The sequence below is a fragment of the Sciurus carolinensis genome, chromosome 6 (genome assembly GCF_902686445.1).
Source record: "Sciurus carolinensis chromosome 6, mSciCar1.2, whole genome shotgun sequence".
NCBI classification, from domain to species: Eukaryota; Metazoa; Chordata; class Mammalia; order Rodentia; family Sciuridae; genus Sciurus; species Sciurus carolinensis.
The window spans coordinates 32,111,247-32,130,062 of record NC_062218.1 but is presented as its reverse complement, the minus strand read 5'-3'; the positions used below and the strand labels follow the sequence as shown (position 1 = coordinate 32,130,062).

The 18,816-nt window shown below is 37.3% G+C and overlaps 1 protein-coding gene across 1 annotated transcript in view; it reads right to left on the bottom strand.

The window, feature by feature from the left end:
- Wdr70 (WD repeat domain 70) overlaps positions 1-10,784 on the bottom strand; it is a 329,962-nt gene extending 319,178 nt beyond the window's left edge. Inside the window, exons 1-4 of the mRNA XM_047556126.1 lie at positions 10,654-10,784; positions 10,494-10,559; positions 6,677-6,760; positions 47-167 (exon numbers count right to left, since the gene is read on the bottom strand). Coding sequence (XP_047412082.1) covers positions 47-167; positions 6,677-6,760; positions 10,494-10,559; positions 10,654-10,678 — 296 coding nt within the window. The 5' untranslated portion in view covers positions 10,679-10,784. The remainder of the gene's footprint in view (positions 1-46; positions 168-6,676; positions 6,761-10,493; positions 10,560-10,653) is intronic.
- Between the last annotated feature and the right edge of the window lie 8,032 nt (positions 10,785-18,816).

Sequence of the window (18,816 nt, the reverse complement as noted above, 5' to 3'; positions counted from 1 at the left end):
TAGAAAAACAACAGTTTAATAGAAGCCTTCTGAGAGAATCAGGCACCTGGATAATGATTTTGAGCAATCTCTGGCCATATTGGAGCCTGATGGTGTGGGTTCAATATCTTCACTTTGTCTTCTTAATTCTTTCTCTCTGTTCATTTCTTCTTCTTTTTCTCTTGCTTCTGAAAAGATTTTTTTAAAAAAATTCCAACAGTTAGTCTTCAAAACTTAAAATGTGACTTAGAGCATTACCATTAATAGCAAATTAGTCTTGGCCCAGCCACTATGGAGAACAATGGTAGTTCCTTAAGAAGTTAAACACAGAATTACCATGTGATCCAGCAATTTACTTCTGGAAAAAAAATCTATTCAGAAAAATTGAAAACAGGATTTTAAGAAGTGTTTGTGAATCCATGTTCATAGCACCATTACTCGCAACAGCTAAAATGTGGAAGGAAAAAAGTGTCCATCTACAGAGGAAAGGATAAGCATGTGGTATATCCATACAATGGAATATTTTTCAGACCATGAAAAGGAAATTCAAGTTGGATGAACCTTAAGGATGCTGTGCTAAGTGAAATAAATCAAAGAAAGATAACTACTGTATGATACCAATACAAATACTATATGATGCATAAGGTGATACAGAGTAGTCAAAATCGGAGACAAAAAGCAGAATGGCGAGTTGCTAGGAGTTCGGGGGAGGAGGAACAAGAAGTTATTATTTAATAGGTATAAAATTTTAGTTTTATGAGATGAACAGAATGGTGTTAATAGTGCACAAAACTAAACATTTAATTAATGGTTAGAATGATCAATTATCTTATATTTTACCACAATAAAGTTGAAAAAAATTACTAACCTAAATGATCAATGGGAAAAACTGAACAAAATTATTGCATACCAACATAAAATGCAAACAGTAAAAACAGATGGAAAATGTAGAACTGTGGAAAATATTGCTGTGTAAAATTAGCATGTGAATAGTCTATAAACCATGAAGGCACTACATAAATTGACAAAGAAGGTGATATGTAAAAAAGATTCCAAAGGTAAGATTCTAGGTAATTTACTTGTAACACTTTAAACCAGAAACTGTGCTTTGTTCATTTATGAATTGGATTTTTAGTCAAGACTATCTACCAAAATCCTAAGAAATTTTCCCCTTTATTAGATTTCTAGAGTTGTATATTTTTAAAAGGAAAAAAAGTTATTCACAAATTTAAATTTTTTTCCTCTGATAATCTCACTTGGCAACCAGGGAGGGCACATAGGTAGGAAAAGAATTATATGTCACATACTTCTAATCTCAGCTACTCAGGAGTCTTAGGCAAAAGAGGATCACAAGTCTGAGGTCATCCTTAGCAATTTAGCAAAATCCTATCTCAAAATAGAAAATAAAAAGGACTGGGATGTAGCACAGTGGTAGAACACCCCTGAGTTCAATCCCCAGTACTGAAAAGAAAAAGAAAAAGAATTACATAGTTTGATTCTCAGTTGCTACCTTTCTCAATAACCTGAGAAAATCTTTAACATTCTGTCCTTCATTTTGATAATGAAATACAGTATTGTATATCCAGTTAAGCAGTAGCAAAGGGCGTTTATTAACTGCAATGTTGTATTCTTTAGTGTCTTGTGGCTGGAATGTGAAAGATGTACAAAGAAATAATCAGCAAGTATCAACAAGGAACAAGTCTTTCAGGTAGAATATGGAAGACAAAAACCCTCCAGGAAGAGGCAAGGCAAACACTACAGCTCCAGTTCAAGCTGATTTTTTCCATTGAACTGATGTGGGTCAAGAGTCAATAATCCTGTATTCTTCTATAGATGAGGCTGAAAATTTTTTTAAACAGAAGCATAGTGTCCAGCTTTTAGAATGAGCCAGTTTGACTCCTTCCCTCATCCTGCTTTCAGTCATTCCTCCACCACTTATGGGTTGAAGGGACATTCGTACTCTCAGCTTATCTGGGTCTTAGGGCCAATTCTGTCCATAATGAGGATGATTCTGAGGCAGAAATTATTAGCTGTGTACAGTTAAGCAATAGCAAAGTGTACACAGCTAATAATTTGTGACTCAGTATCTTTTCCTTGCTAAGAAAATCACAATTTTCTCCAGATGGGAGGCAGCATTATGCTTCAGACAAAGCTGTGCTCCTCCCTGTAGCCATTACTTTGGGGTAACCATTTCTGTTTAAAAAAAAATTTTAAAGCATCCCATATCTATTCAACTTTAAGTTAACAGCAAATTATCCAAAACTACCATGTCCCATCTGGACTGAGTCACAGAAACTGCAAATTCCAATAAATGCAATTCAGCACCTAAAAATTTCAGAGTCAATCACTATAGTAACTACGTAATTAGGAAGAAATGGGATAAGATAAACTGTAAAGGAAATAAAATTACTAGAAATATAAGTTAAAAATAAATGTTTTCTAATCATTATGTTCCTTTATCCACAGTACTTAAATCCTGCTGAAATGTTTTATTTGGATTTTGTTAATTTTTAAGAACTCATTGGCCTACCAATTTCATAAAATTTTAAATCTGTTTACTGATAAAATATTAAGAAATAAGAAACTAGATGAGAATGTTTTAATTACATTAACCACATTTCTCCATTAAATATTTAGGGATGTAATACTTCGGATCAACCTGTCAGGTACTGTACATATAAAAACAAAGAACAAAATTGTAGCCTCAGACACTAACAATACTAAAATAAATTTTATAATATTTCTTAAAGTTTTATAAAAATACAGGCAAGAAACAATTATGATGCCAAGAGGTATTAAAACAATTCCAAGAAAAGGTAAAACATAACATAGACTCATAGGATGAGGAAGAATTTAGCTGGACAGGAAAAATGTTTCAGGAAAAATAAAATTCTTCCAAAAATTGTCTAATTTCTGAAATTTCTGTAACAATATCTCTCAGGATCATTAAGGCATTCATTGAAATTATATTCAAATCCTACCTTAAAGCAGTTTTTTCTAGTCAAGTAACAGAAAAATTTATAATTTATCCAAAGCATAACCACACCCAAATTAAGCATCTGAATAAAAGAAAATTTTTCTTCCCCATTTATTTCCTCACGATTTTTAAAAGGGTCTATGTCTTTCATGTCTTATAGCTTTCAGGAACATAAGGGACATTTTAAAACAATTTGTACAATTTCTAGACACTTTATAACACTTAAGATTTTATAGTAATTCATCCTTCCTACTAGAGCATTTAGCAACCGAAACAGCTCACACACACATACAAAGACAATTAAACTTACTATTAAAAGTATTTATTTTTTATTTTTTACAGACTGCATTTTGATTTAAAACATAGCCTGTAAAACTATATGTGTATCAATGCAATTTTTTATATGATGAAAACTGCAAAGTATAATTATACTTTTTCTGCAAAACACAGTTATACTGGGTTCTATTTCTAATTGTGTCACTAACTAAAAACATCTTAAGAGAGAAAAAAAAGTGTTAAGGTCTTGTTTTCCCAAGTATGAGCCAATGCCTAGGTAAAGACCCCAATACCAGTCATGAAATTAATAATGCCTACATTAAAATTTGCCAATTTTAAAGTCAAATTGTACATCAATCCTATTGTCTGAATGTAATTTAGTTGCCAAAATTGTCCAAACTCAAAAATAATGACTCCCAATGAATAATTTCCCCGACAGTGATGACAGTGATGATTATCCCAAATCACATTTTCCATTTGCATACTAACGCTAAGCAGATCTTTCAAAGAGACGTTCAACACAGATTCATGTTAAAATCAGGGGTAGAAACAGCAGTCCAAAAATATAACACTAAATCAAGAAAGTTTAATATAGTCAACTTGTTCATAAGTGTCTAAGAATGGTCTTGAGAAAATTTTTCAGAAATGTAAAAAGCTAATGACTCTGAAATTTCTCTTAGGTAGAGTGCATACATACTTTTTTTTAATATACTTTTTAGATGTTGATAGAACTTTATTCATTTATATGTGGTGCCAAGAATCGAACCCAGTGCCTCACACATGCTAAGCAAGCACTCTACCACTGAGCCACAACCCCAGCCCACATACATGATTTATGAAGAAAAATAATAGGAATTAAAAATGATACATAAAAGGTTTACTCTACTATTTACAAGATACTATGCCCAACACATTATTCCCTTCAAGAACCTTCTAAGATAGATCTGATCTTATCCACCTAACAGGGAATTTAAGGATCAGACATTAGATAACCCATCCAGTTTTATTCGTCTAGTAGACTGTGGGGCTGAACTTCAAACCCAGATTCTCCAACTCCATATGCTAAGTTCTTTTCAATGGATTGTGTCACCTTAAAATACTCTCTGGATAGAAAGGATTTTTTTTTTTTTTAAGGGTAGTATTACACTTCTAAATCCAATTCAATTTCTCAAATATATACCAAGAACCTATTTTGCTGGGACTACAAAACTTATATGGCTAAATAACATATATCCCTGTTCAGGAGCATTTTGTATGACATTCATAAAGAACTAAATACAATATACCAAAATTGTGACAGCATAAGTACTCATGAAAATATTTATAAATGCTTGAAATGTTTGTAAAAATACCTCAGAGAACATCCTTGTATCTCATCTGATATTAAAACTGTTTGATTTTTTATTTTTTTAGATGTGATAATAGCACTGTAGTATATAATATGAAATATATTTGATCTTTGTCCCCCTACTACAGAGCCCTTAAAACATTTGAAATTTTCTGAGTGACAGGAACTGTCTTTTGTTTTCATTAGGAGCCCCTTTTGATTACACCAGTTTATGCTGAGGTAAATTAGGGTAGGTTCCCTAGATAGCCTCAGGACAGAACTACTCTGGGAAAAAAGGGGGGTTGGCTAGAGATTAAGTTCTATTAAAACCTCTTGAAATCTGCAGTTGAACTTCAGGGTTACTGAACATGTGGAGGAGCTTAGGGATTGGTGTACCTTGCATCTACCCAAACCCCATAACTTGCCCACTACATCACTTCACCTGGCTGTTCATCTCTATCCTTTAGAATATCCTTTATAAACCAGTAAATGTTAAGTGTTTCCCTGAGCTCTGTGTTGTCCTCACAGAGGACAGTTAGAGGAGGCAGGGGTTATGAGAACCCCAATTTATAGTCAGTGAATCAGAGACACAGGTCACAATCTGGGACCTGCAATTAACAAGTGAAGTGGTGGCAGTATTGTGGAGGTCTCCAGGTAAGTAGTTTCAGAAATGAATTGAGTTGCTGAAAACCCAGTTGGTGTTCATATAAGAACTGCTTGATGTTTAAGGAAAAACTTGCACACATTTGGTTTTTAAGATGTGAGGTGAGAAAAGGAAAAACGGTTTGTTTTTTCCTATCTTTTAGAAAGTATTCTGGTTAAGTTTTTATAAGGATCCTTATTGCTTTAAGATACATACTAAAATATTTACAGATAAAACAGTATGTCTAGGATTTGCCTCAAAGTAATCAGAGACAGGAAGTAAATGGAACAGCTCTTTTTTTTTTTCTTTTTCCTGTTTCTTTTTTTTTCTTTTTGGACTGGGGATTAAACCCAGGGGTGCTTTACCACTAAGCTACATTCCCAGACATTTTCTATTTTTATTTTGAGTCAGGGTCTTGCTAAGTTGCTGAGGGTCTTGTTGAGTATGGCCTTGAATTTGTGATCCCTCTTTCTTAGTCTCCCAAATCACTAATTATAGGTCTGTGCCACCAAGCCTGGCTATGAATTGTAACAGTAGTTAAAATCTGAGTGATAGGTAAATAGTAGTTAATTACTGTACATGTGGATTTGAAATCACACATAATGAAGGTTAAAAACAAAAACAAAATAGTCTATGTACATAGTTGCCTTTTTGCCACACACACAGTTTTCTTCCAGAGACCAAAAATATTTTGTTTCAAGCTCACAGTTTAAATGTTAGATATTGCTACTAAACCACTTATCATTTTTAAACCAACAATGACAAGTATGATAACAATATTCATTTAAATTAAATTTTTCCAGAAGTCCTGTCTGTCTGATTGCTAGCCCCTTCTCTAGCGTAAGAATGAGCTGAATCAGATCCAAAGAAAGCAGAGGAGTCAGTCTTCTCCAAAGACTCGGAGGTGGTACCCAGAACTGCCAACCATATGGTATCAAACCAGTCTGGAAATTAAGGCCTTCATTAAATGTCTGATACAACTCATTAAAGCAGGGATTCAACAGCAGCAGCCACATTCACTGTATGTCTCAATTTTCTATACTGTCTGGGTCAACAGTCAGTGGTGTATACAGCTCTGAGAGCCACCTCTGGCCCAGCCTTCCAAATACTGGTTCCGCTGTAAGCAGGAAAGAAAAAAATGAAATGAGAGTCAGACAGAGGTGGGAGGAGAGGTAATAAAGAAACTGCTATTCTGATTCCTATAAATTAACTGAGAATCCTTATTTGTTCACAGAACACACTTTTAAAAGACTTTAGAATGCAGACCTTTCTACCCTAGTTAGGTGCAACTTTTACAGTGTTTAAAAATAAAATAAAATAAAAAATTCAAGTTCTGCTTGCCAAAGAACCAGCACATGTGGTCCTTTAACAACTTTGAATTTTTTTTTCTCTTTTAACTGTCAAAATAGTTTTGTAAATGATAGACAGTATTTAAACCAATAAAAGGAAAAGGACAACTATCTAAACTACTTACCCAGTGTTTTCCGACTTCTTTCCACAGCTGTTCTTCGAGTTTGCTCAAACATAGCTTCCAAGTCAAATGTGCGGGCTTTTTTTCCTAGAACAGGAACAAGTAGCAGACTATGACTGTCTTACAAAAAGTTGGACAAACTTCGGGTAACTAATAATTACTGACTGATCAATAGTTACTTAGGCTGTCTATTTTCTTTCTATCATGACTCCAAAATAAGAAGAAAAAAAAATCAAGAAAGAATTAGATTACAGAAAAATTTTTTAAATTTAACCTTTTAGTTTTTATTTATTTGCTTTTGGATTTTTTTGTTTGTTTTTTTTAATGAGGTGCTGAGGATCCTTTTTTTTTTTTTTTTTTAATGTGGTGCTGAGGATCGAACCCAGTGGCTCGCCCATGCTAGGCAAGTGCTCTACTACTGAGCTACAGCATCAGTCCTACAGAGAATTTTTAATGGCAATCTCATATACTAGGTATAGGTTAAATATCCCTTATCCAATCCTTGGAACCAGAAGTGTTTCAGATTTGGGTCTTTTTCAGATTTTGGAATATGTACAGACTTTACTAGTTGAGCATCCCTAATTCAAAATCTAAAACTTTCTGAACACTGTCATAATGTTCAAAAGGTTTGAACTACAGATGTCTGAATTAAGAATACTCAACTGGGGCTGGGGAGATAGCTCAGTTGGTAGAGTGCTTGCCTTGCAAGCACAAGGTCCTGGGTTCAATTCCCCAGCACCACAAAGAATACTCAACCTACAACATTAAATGGTCAACTTCCTTATCCTCCCCTAATTTATCTACATCCCAAACCCTGGTATGTTGAGTAAAATGGAGAATGTCACACCTTAATCCCTGGAACATGAGAAAATATTCCCAGAGCATGGAAAAGGGATTTTTCAGATATAATTGGATTATAGGCTTTAAAATGGGTAGACTATCCTAGTCAGCCCATTGTAATCACAAAGCCCTGAAAAGCAAAGATGCAGAACAGATGACATAAGTCAAAGAGATTCAAAAGTAGGAGAAGGGATCAAGGCACTGTAGTTGGCTTGAAGACAAAGGGGACAATGTGAAGAGAAATCCATGCATTCTAAGGAGGTAAGAGACAGTCAAGACAAAAAGGCTGCAAGGAACTGTATTGAGCATGGACTCATTCTTCCACATACACGCACACACACCAGATACTCCAGACAGGGGAACAGGCCTGCCAACAACACACTTCTGCCTTGACATCTGAAGCAGAGAAACCAGCGTAGCTCACCTAGACTTCTGACCTATAGAACTAGGAGATAATAAATCTGTGTTGCTTTAAGATGTTAAATTTGAGGGCTGGGGTGATAGTTCAGTTGGTAGAGTGCTCGCCTCGCAAGCACAAGGCCCTGGGTTCAATCCCCAGCACAGAAAAAAAAAAAAAACAAGATGTTAAATTTGTGGTAATTTGTTACACCAGGGGAAAAAATACAAATAGCAATTATACTTTTAAGCACATTAATTTAAACATAGTATTAAAACTCCCAAAGAACCAAACAGTATATGTGAAATGTAAAGTTGTAGAAATGGGGGATGATCCCCGTAACTTTCCCCTACTTGGCATAAACACCTGGACCATCCCTCTCACCTTTGAGTAAAGGAATGTGATACTGGAATACAGGACTTAAAAACTAGAGACCAAGGGCTGGGGATATGGCTCAGTTGGTACGGTGCCTGCCTCGCAATCACAAGGCCTTGGGTTCAATCCCCAGCACGCAGGAAGAAAAAAAAAAAAAAAAAAAAAAAAAAAAAAAAACTAGAGACCAAGTAATAATGAACACAACCAAAAGCCTTCAGGTTAAGTCCTCAAATTTTGGCCCTTAGTGTACCTGCAGTCCCAGCTACTTCAGAGAGTAAGGCTAGAGAAATATTTGAACCCAAGAGTTCAGTTCCAACCTGGGCAACATAATAAGACTCCTCATCTCAAAAAAAAAAAATGGCCCCCAATGTGTAAGTCCAGAATCTAATTATTAGCAATACAATTAATATATAATGATGAAAATAGGACACCAAAAATATGAGAGAGGATCAAAGAAATTAAAAATAGCCCCTCTTAGAAATCACTCTACAGGGGGCTGGGGAGATAGCTCAGTCGGTAGAGTGCTTGCCTTGCAAGCACAAGGCCCTGGGTTCAATCCCCAGCACCCCAAAAAAAAAAAGAAATCACTCTACAGAAATACATAAAAAGCCTTAAAGAAAAAGAAAGGTGTTATTCATAAAAAACGTACTTTTAGCCTTATTAATAAAAATTTAAATTAGAAACCATGTAAGGGAAAGTTAAAAATATTACAAATTATAACCCTATTGGTCTATTATTCAGTCATTCAAAATCATGTTTTGGGACAGCAGTATAACTCAGTAGTAGAGCATGTGCTTAGCATAAATGAGGCCCTCAGTTTGATCTCAAGCACTATTAAAAAAAAAAAAAAAAAACAACTTGTTTTGGAAGAACATTTTATAATACAGGAAAATCCTCAAAATACTGCCTTTAGTAATAATATAAATTGCTGGGCATGGGCTGGGGAGATAGCTCAGTCAGTAGAGTGCTCACCTTGCAAGCACAAGGCCCTGGGTTCAATCCCCAGCACGGCAAAAAAAAAAAAAAAAAAAAAAAAATTGCTGGGCACAATGATGCATACTTGTAATTCCAGCAATTTGGGAGATTGAGGCAGGAGGATCTCAAATTTTAGGCCAGGCTTAGCAACTTAGGGAGGCCCTGTCTCAAAATAAAAGATAAAAAGGTCTGGGGGTGCTGGGGTTGTGGCTCAGTGATAAAGCAATAGCCTAGCATGTGTGAGGCACTGGTTCAATCCTCAGCAACACACAAAAATAAATAAAGGTATTGTGTTCATCTACAGCTAAAAATTATTTTTTTAAAAAAAGGGCTGAGGATGAAACTCAGTGGTAATGGACTCCTAGGTTCAATCCTCAGTACCTAATAATAATAATATAAATTTACACATACATGTGTTAATTTTCTCAACACATAACATAAAAAACGGAGAAATTTTGTTTTGATTTCTAGATTATGAGTGATTTTACTTTCTTCCTTGTGATTTATTGTGTTCTCTAGATTTTTCTGCTATAAATAAGTATTGCTTTTAAAATTAGAGGGGAAAGTTTTAAAATAAAAAAGATATGAAATGAAAATAAATGCTATAGTTACCTATTTATTGATCTGTGCTCACCAGAAGATAGTAAACATGTGGCTGAAGACGTGAGCAGAATAAATGAATTAATGACTAAAAGTCCTAGATGCACTTGCCTGACATTTGTTCCCAGCAAAAATGGGATGGGAAAACAACTTATACTTGATTTTTAACGAGGGCAATACTTTTAACAAATGACTACATCTTTTTGAGATCCTTTTCTTTACCTTATAAAGTGACATAACTAGGGTCCACAAAAAGATTGAAGATTCTGGAGGAAAAAGATGAAGCAAAATAGACGGAATAACGATTATAATATTATCTAATGCAACCCCCCTTTTATTCCCAAAAGGGCCATCTTTAAGCTGTTTCAGGACGCAAAGAGACAACTCCTTCCACCAAAGCTGTCCCTTTCACTCAAGACTTGTTAAGTATCGTATGAACTGGTCCCAACAGAAAGGAAGGTTCGAAGACGAATGAGAAAAATGTCGAGAAACTAGAAGGACTACGCTGAAGCGAAAACGTGTTGGCACGCCACAAGTGCAAGGCAGAAGGGACAACTCGGCCTGCTCTCCTACCCTTCACCTCTTAAACCCTCTACAAAAGGAGACGGGGCTCTGCCCCGGCCAGTCACTCACCGAACCCCGTGAAGCCCATGGTAACTGCCAGCTCTGGGTCGGGTCCCGACGCGTCTGAGCCTGTCACTGTGGCAAGAAACAAGAGGAGTTCCCGTTAGTACGGCGCCCCGGTATCAGGGGCAGCACGCCCACCCACCCCGGATCGCCTTGCCCAAAGCACCTTCGCTGGGCCCCGAGCGCTCCATGGCCCGCACACCGGGAAACGTCCTGCAGCTGCAGCCCACACCGGTGCCGCACACAGCCTGCAACCGGGGAGGAAGTATCGCCTCCGAGTGTCAGCGTCGCCGCAGCGCCAAGAGCGGCCCCTTCCGCTAAGGCAACGAGAATTGCCGAACAGCGCCGCCCTAGCGGGAAGGCGGGAAAGCGCCGCCAGGGTCGCCCGCCTGCTCAATCCACTGGTGGGAAAAATGATTTGGAATTTCTCTAAAACTCACGGCTCTTTTTTTTTTTTTTTTCTCCTCTCCCACTCCTGGAGATTGAACCCAGGGGTGTTCTACCTCTGAGCTACATCGCAATCCTTTTTATTTTATTTTGAAACAAGGTCTCGTTGAGTTGCCTGGGCTGGTCTCCTACTTGTGATCGTCCTGTCTCAGAATCCTGGGTGACTGTGTGTGCCTCTGCACCCGGCAAAACCCTTGACTTCTTCAGAAGAGTTCGCCACCCAAGTGACAGTCCTCACAAAATATAAAGAAAAGTCAACAGTCTCCTGTTCTTTGTGTTTTATTTTTCTTTATGACAAAATTCCCACAGTTCTCTAATTTTGAATATGTATTAAGGAAGAAAGGAGTATCTATCTGCTCTATAACAAAAGAGAACTCAGAAGTCCAAAAATACCCCTTATGGCTATGAGTTGTCAGAAAATTCTCTCAAGTTCCTGCCCTTAGCCAGACTCCCACTTAGCAGTGCTTGTTTACAGAACAAGGGTTCCAAAATGATTTGTTCATATATTTATTAAATTTCCAATTCACAACGGCTTTAATTTCTTTACAGTTTGACTACTTATCTATACTGTGAATTAATGGTATATTATTTGTCTTTATATTTCTGGAATTTATTAAAGCTGTGTGTACTCCCAATAATTTGCTAAATGAAAATACATTCATAAAGTTACTCATTAACCCTACTATTACCCCTAGTCTCCTACATCAACTTATGCTTTATCTGTACATACTAAATGATAATGATCAAGTCTAATATAATTTCCATTTTTCTTAGAATAAAACTCAAAAATGATTACATGGGGGCTGAGGATGTACCTCAGTGGTAGAGCCCCTGCTTAGCATGAACAAGGGCTTAGGTTTGATCCCCAGGAGCAGAATAACAGTTATCATCTTGGTCTCCAAAACTTTCCTGCACTTCTGACTTCATCTTCTTCTATTTTCCACCATACCAACTTTCTTTTAATTCTATAAGCAGTCTCAAAATATGGCACATATATAATTTGGAACGAAGTATGGTTTCGTCTCAACAGATTACTTAACTCAGTGTGAGCTTCAATCAATAAGGCTAATTCATTTTGCTTTTTTAAATATTGCTTATAACTCTATTTTGTTTATTTATTTTTTATGTGGTGTTGAGGATGGAACCCAGGCAAGCACTCTATCACTGAGCCACAACCCCAGCCCCCATTTTGCTTTTATGAAAACAAGTTTAGTAATGCCAAGCCTCAGTACAGCTAAGCAAGCATTAGGTACTTAAATAGAATTTTATGAATATAGTTCATTATATAATCCATACCCTTATAAATATCTATTTCAGTTCCTTAATAGTCAACAGTTGTAGGTGAAGTATTGAGATGATATATAAAAAATTTAGACTACAACATATTAAAGGAAAAAGAGAAAGGGAAAATAGGTCACAATCAGTAGGAGGCTATTCATGATCATTAGAGAAAAATCACAAGATGTATTTGCTTTTGATAAAGAATAGAGGCAATAATTGCACTAGTAGTGACTTCTACGTTAAAGTATTTCTTTGTGTGAAACAACTTCACAATCATAACTCTTAAGGGTAACAGGGCAAATTTGATTTTCTTGGAGCAAATGAATTTATACATTAATCAAAATATGAGAAGTAATATAAAATAGTATTACATAGATGAGTTCAATAACCATAATGTCGGGCGATCCAAGATGGCGGCCTAGAGGGAGACTGCACCCCCAGTCGCTCCAGAACCCAGGAGTTAAGAAGGGGAGGCATTGAGAGACTCGGACTGAAGTGGAGCCACGGGTGAGTCTGCCCACTGGGTAAAGCTCGACCCGGGTGGCAGGCCCAGATAGAGGTGGCTTATCGGAGCCGGGCAGGGCAGCTAGAGTCATCCACAGGCAGTCCTGCTCACTCCGGCGGTGGGCCCCGCCCACACAGCCAGCTTCTCCAGGTTCTCGGAACGGAACTGGCCTGCTAGTGAGAGCCTTTCTGAACAGAGCAGGCTCCGAGTCCCGGAGCCGCTGCAGTGCAGTGTACTCCTGCAAAGAACCAGCGGAGAGCCTCGATCTGCAATCAGCCTCAGGGATAAGGGCAGGGCAGCCAGAGACCTCTTCAGGTGGCTCTGCCCACTCCGGCTGCGGGCTCTCTTCACGGGGAGATCCAAGATGGCGGCCTAGAGGGAGACTGCACCCCCATTCGCTCCAGAACCCAGGAGCTAAGAGGGGGAGGCACAGAGAGACTCGGACTGAAATAGAGCCACGGGTGAGTCTGCCCACTGGGTAAAGCTCAGCCCGGGTGGCAGGCCCAGATAGAGGTGGCTTAGCAGAGCCGGGCAGGGCAGCTTGAGTCTTCCCAAGGTAGTCTTCCACACTCCGGCAGTGGGCTCTTCCCACATGGCCAGCTGCACGGTGCAGGCCCACAGTGAGAGCATTTCCGCACAGAGCCAGTTCCAAAACGTGGAACCAGTAGGGGGCTAGGGGCAGTATTCTTCGAATGAGCTGCTTTATCAGATTCCTCCAAGACATCAGGCTACTGAAGGCTGGGAGGTGATACACTGGAAATCTACTGGGACACTATAAGCCAATAGTGGAAAACTGCAATATCTCAGGGTCCCACTGACAACTGACCATTATGAGAAAACAAGGGAAGAAAATGTCCCAAACAAACCTAGATACTACATCAATAAAACCCAATGACAGCACAGCAGAAGAAATGTCAGAAAGGGAGTTCAGAATGTACGTAATTAAAACGATCAGGGAAGCTAATGAGGAGATGAAAGAGCAAATGCAGGCATTGAAGGAGGAGATGAAAGAGCAAATGCAGGCATTAAATGATCGCACCAATCAACAGTTAAAAGACCAAATACGGGAAGCAAGAGATCATTTCAATAAAGAGTTAGAGATACTGAAAAAAAACCAAACTGAAATCCTTGAAATGAAGGAAACAATAAACCAAGTTAAAAACTCCATAGAAAGCATAACCAATAGGATAGAACACCTGGAAGACAGAACCTCAGACATTGAAGACAAAATATTTAACCTTGAAAACAAAGTTGAACAAACAGAGAAGATGGTAAGAAATCATGAACAGAATCTCCAAGAACTATGGGATATCATGAAAAGGCCAAATTTGAGAATTATTGGGATTGAGGAAGGCTTAGAGAAACAAACCAAAGGAATGAACAATCTATTCAATGAAATAATAACAGAAAATTTCCCAAATCTGAAGAATGAAATGGAAAACCAAGTACAAGAGGCTTATAGAACTCCAAACATACAAAATTACAACAGACCCACACCAAGGCACATTATTATGAAAATACCTAACATACAAAATAAAGACAGAATTTTAAAGGCCGCGAGAGAAAAGAATCAAATTACATTCAGAGGGAAACCAATAAGAATATCAGCAGATTTTTCAATCCAGACCCTAAAAGCTAGAAGGGCCTGGAACAACATATACCAAGCCCTGAAAGAAAATGGATGCCAACCAAGAATCTTATACCCAGCAAAACTTACCTTCAAATTTGACGATGAAATAAGATCCTTCCATGATAAACAAAAGCTAAAGGAATTTACAAAAAGAAAGCCAGCATTACAGAACATTCTCAGCAAAATATTCCATGAGGAAGAGATGAAAAACAACGATGCAAATCAGCAACAGGAGGCGCTAGCCTAAAGGAATAGCCAAATAAAGGAGAAACCAAATCATGTCAAAAACAAATATGAGTCAATTGACTGGGAATACAAATCATATCACAATAATAACCCTGAATGTTAATGGCCTGAATTCATCAATCAAAAGACACAGACTGGCAGATTGGATTAAAAAGAAAAATCCAACAATATGCTGCCTGCAAGAGACTCATCTCATAGAAAGAGACACCCATAGACTAAAGGTGAAAGGATGGGGAAAAACATACCATGCACACGGACACAGCAAAAAAGCTGGAGTATCCATCCTCATCTCAGATAATGTGGACTTCAAACCAAAACTAGTCAGAAGGGATAAAGAAGGACATTACATGCTGCTTAAGGGAAGCATAAATCAGCAAGACATAACAATCATAAATATCTATGCCCCGAACATTGGCTCATCCATGTACGTCAAACAAATCCTTCTCAATTCCAGAAATCAAATAGACCACAACACAATAATACTAGGCGATTTTAACACACCTCTCTCACCACTGGATAGATCGTCCAAACAAAAATTGAATAAAGAAACTATAGATCTCAACAACACAATCAGCAATTTAGACTTAACGGACATATATAGAATATACCATCCAACAAAGAATGAATACACTTTCTTCTCAGCAGCACATGGATCCTTCTCTAAAATAGACCATATTTTATGCCACAAAGCTACTGTTAGTAAATACAAGAAGATAGAGATACTACCTTGTACTCTATCAGATCATAATGGATTGAAATTAGAAATAAATGACAGAATAAAAAACAGAAACTTCTCCAATACCTGGAGATTAAATAATACACTATTATATGATGAATGGATAACAGAAGACATCAGGAGGGAAATAAAAAAATTCTTAGAAGTAAACGAGAACAAAGACACATCATATCAAAATCTCTGGGACACTATGAAAGCAGTACTTAGAGGAAGATTTATTTCATGGGGTGCATTCAAAAAAAGAAGTAGAAATCAACAAATAAACGACTTAACACTACAGCTCAAAGCACTAGAAAAAGAAGAGCAGACCAATACCAAAAGTAGTAGAAGACAGGAAATAGTTAAAATCAGAGCCGAAATCAACGAAATCGAAACAAAAGAAACAATCGGAAAAATTAATAAAATAAATAGTTGGTTCTTTGAAAAAATAAATAAAATTGATAAACCCTTAGCCACACTAACAAAGAGAAAGAGGGAGAAAACTCACATTACTAAAATTCGGAATGAACAAGGAAACATCACAACAGACACGAGTGAAATACAAAACATAATTAGAAGCTATTTCGAAAATCTATACTCCAACAAAACAGAAAACCTTGAAGACATCAACAAATTTCTAGAGACATATGAACTACCTAAACTGAACGAGGAGGACATACACAACTTAAATAAACCAATTTCAAGCAATGAAATAGAAGAGGTCATCAAAAGCCTACCAACAAAGAAAAGTCCAGGACCTGATGGGTTCTCAGCCGAGTTCTACAAAACCTTTAAAGAAGAGCTCATTCCAATACTCCTCAAACTATTCCATGAAATAGAAGAGGAGGGAACCCTACCAAACTCGTTCTATGAAGCCAATATCACCCTGATACCTAAACCAGACAGAGACACATCAAGGAAAGAAAATTTCAGACCAATATCCTTAATGAACATCGATGCAAAAATTCTCAACAAAATTTTAGCAAATCGCATACAAATATATATTAAAAAGATAGTGCACCACGATCAAGTGGGTTTTATCCCAGGGATGCAAGGTTGGTTCAACATTCGGAAATCAATAAATGTCATTCACCATATCAACAGACTTAAAGTTAAGAATCACATGATTATTTCAATAGATGCAGAAAAAGCATTTGATAAAATACAGCATCCCTTCATGCTCAAAACACTAGAAAAAATTGGGGTAATGGGAACATTCCTAAACATTATAAAGGCCATCTACGCTAAGCCCATGGCTAATATCATTCTAAATGGTGAAAAACTGAAAGCGTTCCCCCTAAAAACTGGAACAAGGCAGGGATGCCCTCTTTCACCGCTTCTATTCAACATCATCCTTGAGACTCTAGCCAGAGCAATCAGACAAACCAAAGAAATTAAAGGGATACGAATAGGAAAAGAAGAACTCAAACTATCCCTGTTCGCTGATGACATGATTATATATTTAGAGGAACCTGGAAATTCCACCAGAAAACTTTTAGAACTCATAAGTGAATTCAGTAAAGTAGCAGGTTACAAGATCAATGCTCATAAATCCAATGCATTTTTATACATAAGTGATGAATCTTCAGAAAGAGAAATTAGGAAAACTACCCCATTCACAATAGCATCGAAAAAAATAAAATACTTGGGAATCAATCTCACAAAAGAGGTGAAAGACCTCTACAATGAGAACTACAGAACACTAAAGAAAGAAATTCAAGAAAACCTTAGAAGATGGAAAGATCTCCCATGTTCCTGGATAGGCAGAATTAATATCGTCAAAATGGCTATACTACCTAAAGTTCTATACAGATTCAATGCAATTCCAATTAAAATCCCAATGATGTACCTCGCAGAAATAGAGCAAGCAATTATGAAATTCATCTGGAAGAATAAAAAACCTAGAATAGCTAAAGCAATCCTCAGTAGCAAGAGCGAAGCAGGGGGTATTGCAATACCAGATCTTCAACTCTACTACAAAGCAATAGTAACAAAAACGGCATGGTATTGGTACCAAAATAGACAGGTAGATCAATGGTACAGAATAGAGGACATGGACACAAACCCAAATAAATACAATTTTCTCATACTAGACAAAGGTTCCAACAATATGCAATGGAGAAAAGATAGCCTCTTCAACAAATGGTGCTGGGAAAACTGGAAAACTATATGCAATAGAATGAAACTAAACCCCTATCTCTCACCCTACACAAAACTCAACTCAAAATGGATCAAGGACCTCGGAATCAGACCAGAGACCCTGCATCTTATAGAAGAAAAAGTAGGTCCAAATCTTCAACTTGTTGGCTCAGGATCAGATTTCCTTAACAGGACTCCCATAGCACAAGAAATAAAAGCAAGAATAAACAACTGGGATAGATTCAAACTAAAAAGCTTTCTCTCAGCAAAGGAAACTATCAGAAATGTGAAGAGAGAGCCTACAGAGTGGGAGAATATCTTTGCCAACCATACCTCAGATAGAGCGCTAATTTCCAGAATCTATAAAGAACTCAAAAAACTCTACACGAAGAATACAAATAATCCAATCAACAAATGGGCTAAGGAAATGAACAGACACTTCACAGAAGAAGATGTACAAGTAATCACCAGATATATGAAAAAATGTTCAACATCCCTAGTAATAAGGGAAATGCAAATCAAAACTACCCTAAGATTTCATCTCACCCCAATTAGAATGGCGATTATCAAGAATACAAGCAACAATAGGTGTTGGCGAGGATGTGGTGAAAAAGGAACACTCATACATTGCTGGTGGGGCTGCAAATTAGTGCAACCACTCTGGAAAGCAGTGTGGAGATTCCTCAGAAAGCTTGGAATGGAAACACCATTTGACCCAGCTATCCCACTCCTTGGCCTATACCCAAAGGACTTAAAATCAGCATACTACAGAGATACAGCCCCATCAATGTTCATTGCTGCTCAATTCACCATAGCCAGATTGTGGAACCAACCTAGATGCCCTTCAGTTGATGAATGGATAAAGAAACTGTGGCATATTTATACAATGGAATATTACTCCGCAATGAAGAATGATAAAATTATGGCATTTGTAGGCAAATGGTCGAAATTGGAGAATATCATGCTAAGTGAGATAAGCCAATCTCAAAAAACTAAAGGACGAATGATCTCGCTGATAAGCGGATGAGGACATATAATGGGGGGTGGGACGGGCTAGCATTAGGTTTAGGGTTAGGTTTAGAGTTAGGCTAAGGAGAGCAGTAAGAATGAAGGAAAGAAGGACTGTGTAGAGGGAAAAGAGGGGTGGGAGGGGTGGGGGGGAGGGGAAAAATATAATAAACATCATTACCCTATGTAAACGTAAAAAAAAAAAAAAAAGAATTTTTACTGTGACAAAAAAAAAAAATAACCATAATGTCTAGGTTTAAATCCTATTTGTTTTATTTGTTTTCAATACTGGGGATCGAGTACAGGACCTCTGTCAAGCCAGGCAATCACTCCATCAAGTCCTTTTCATTTTAAGATG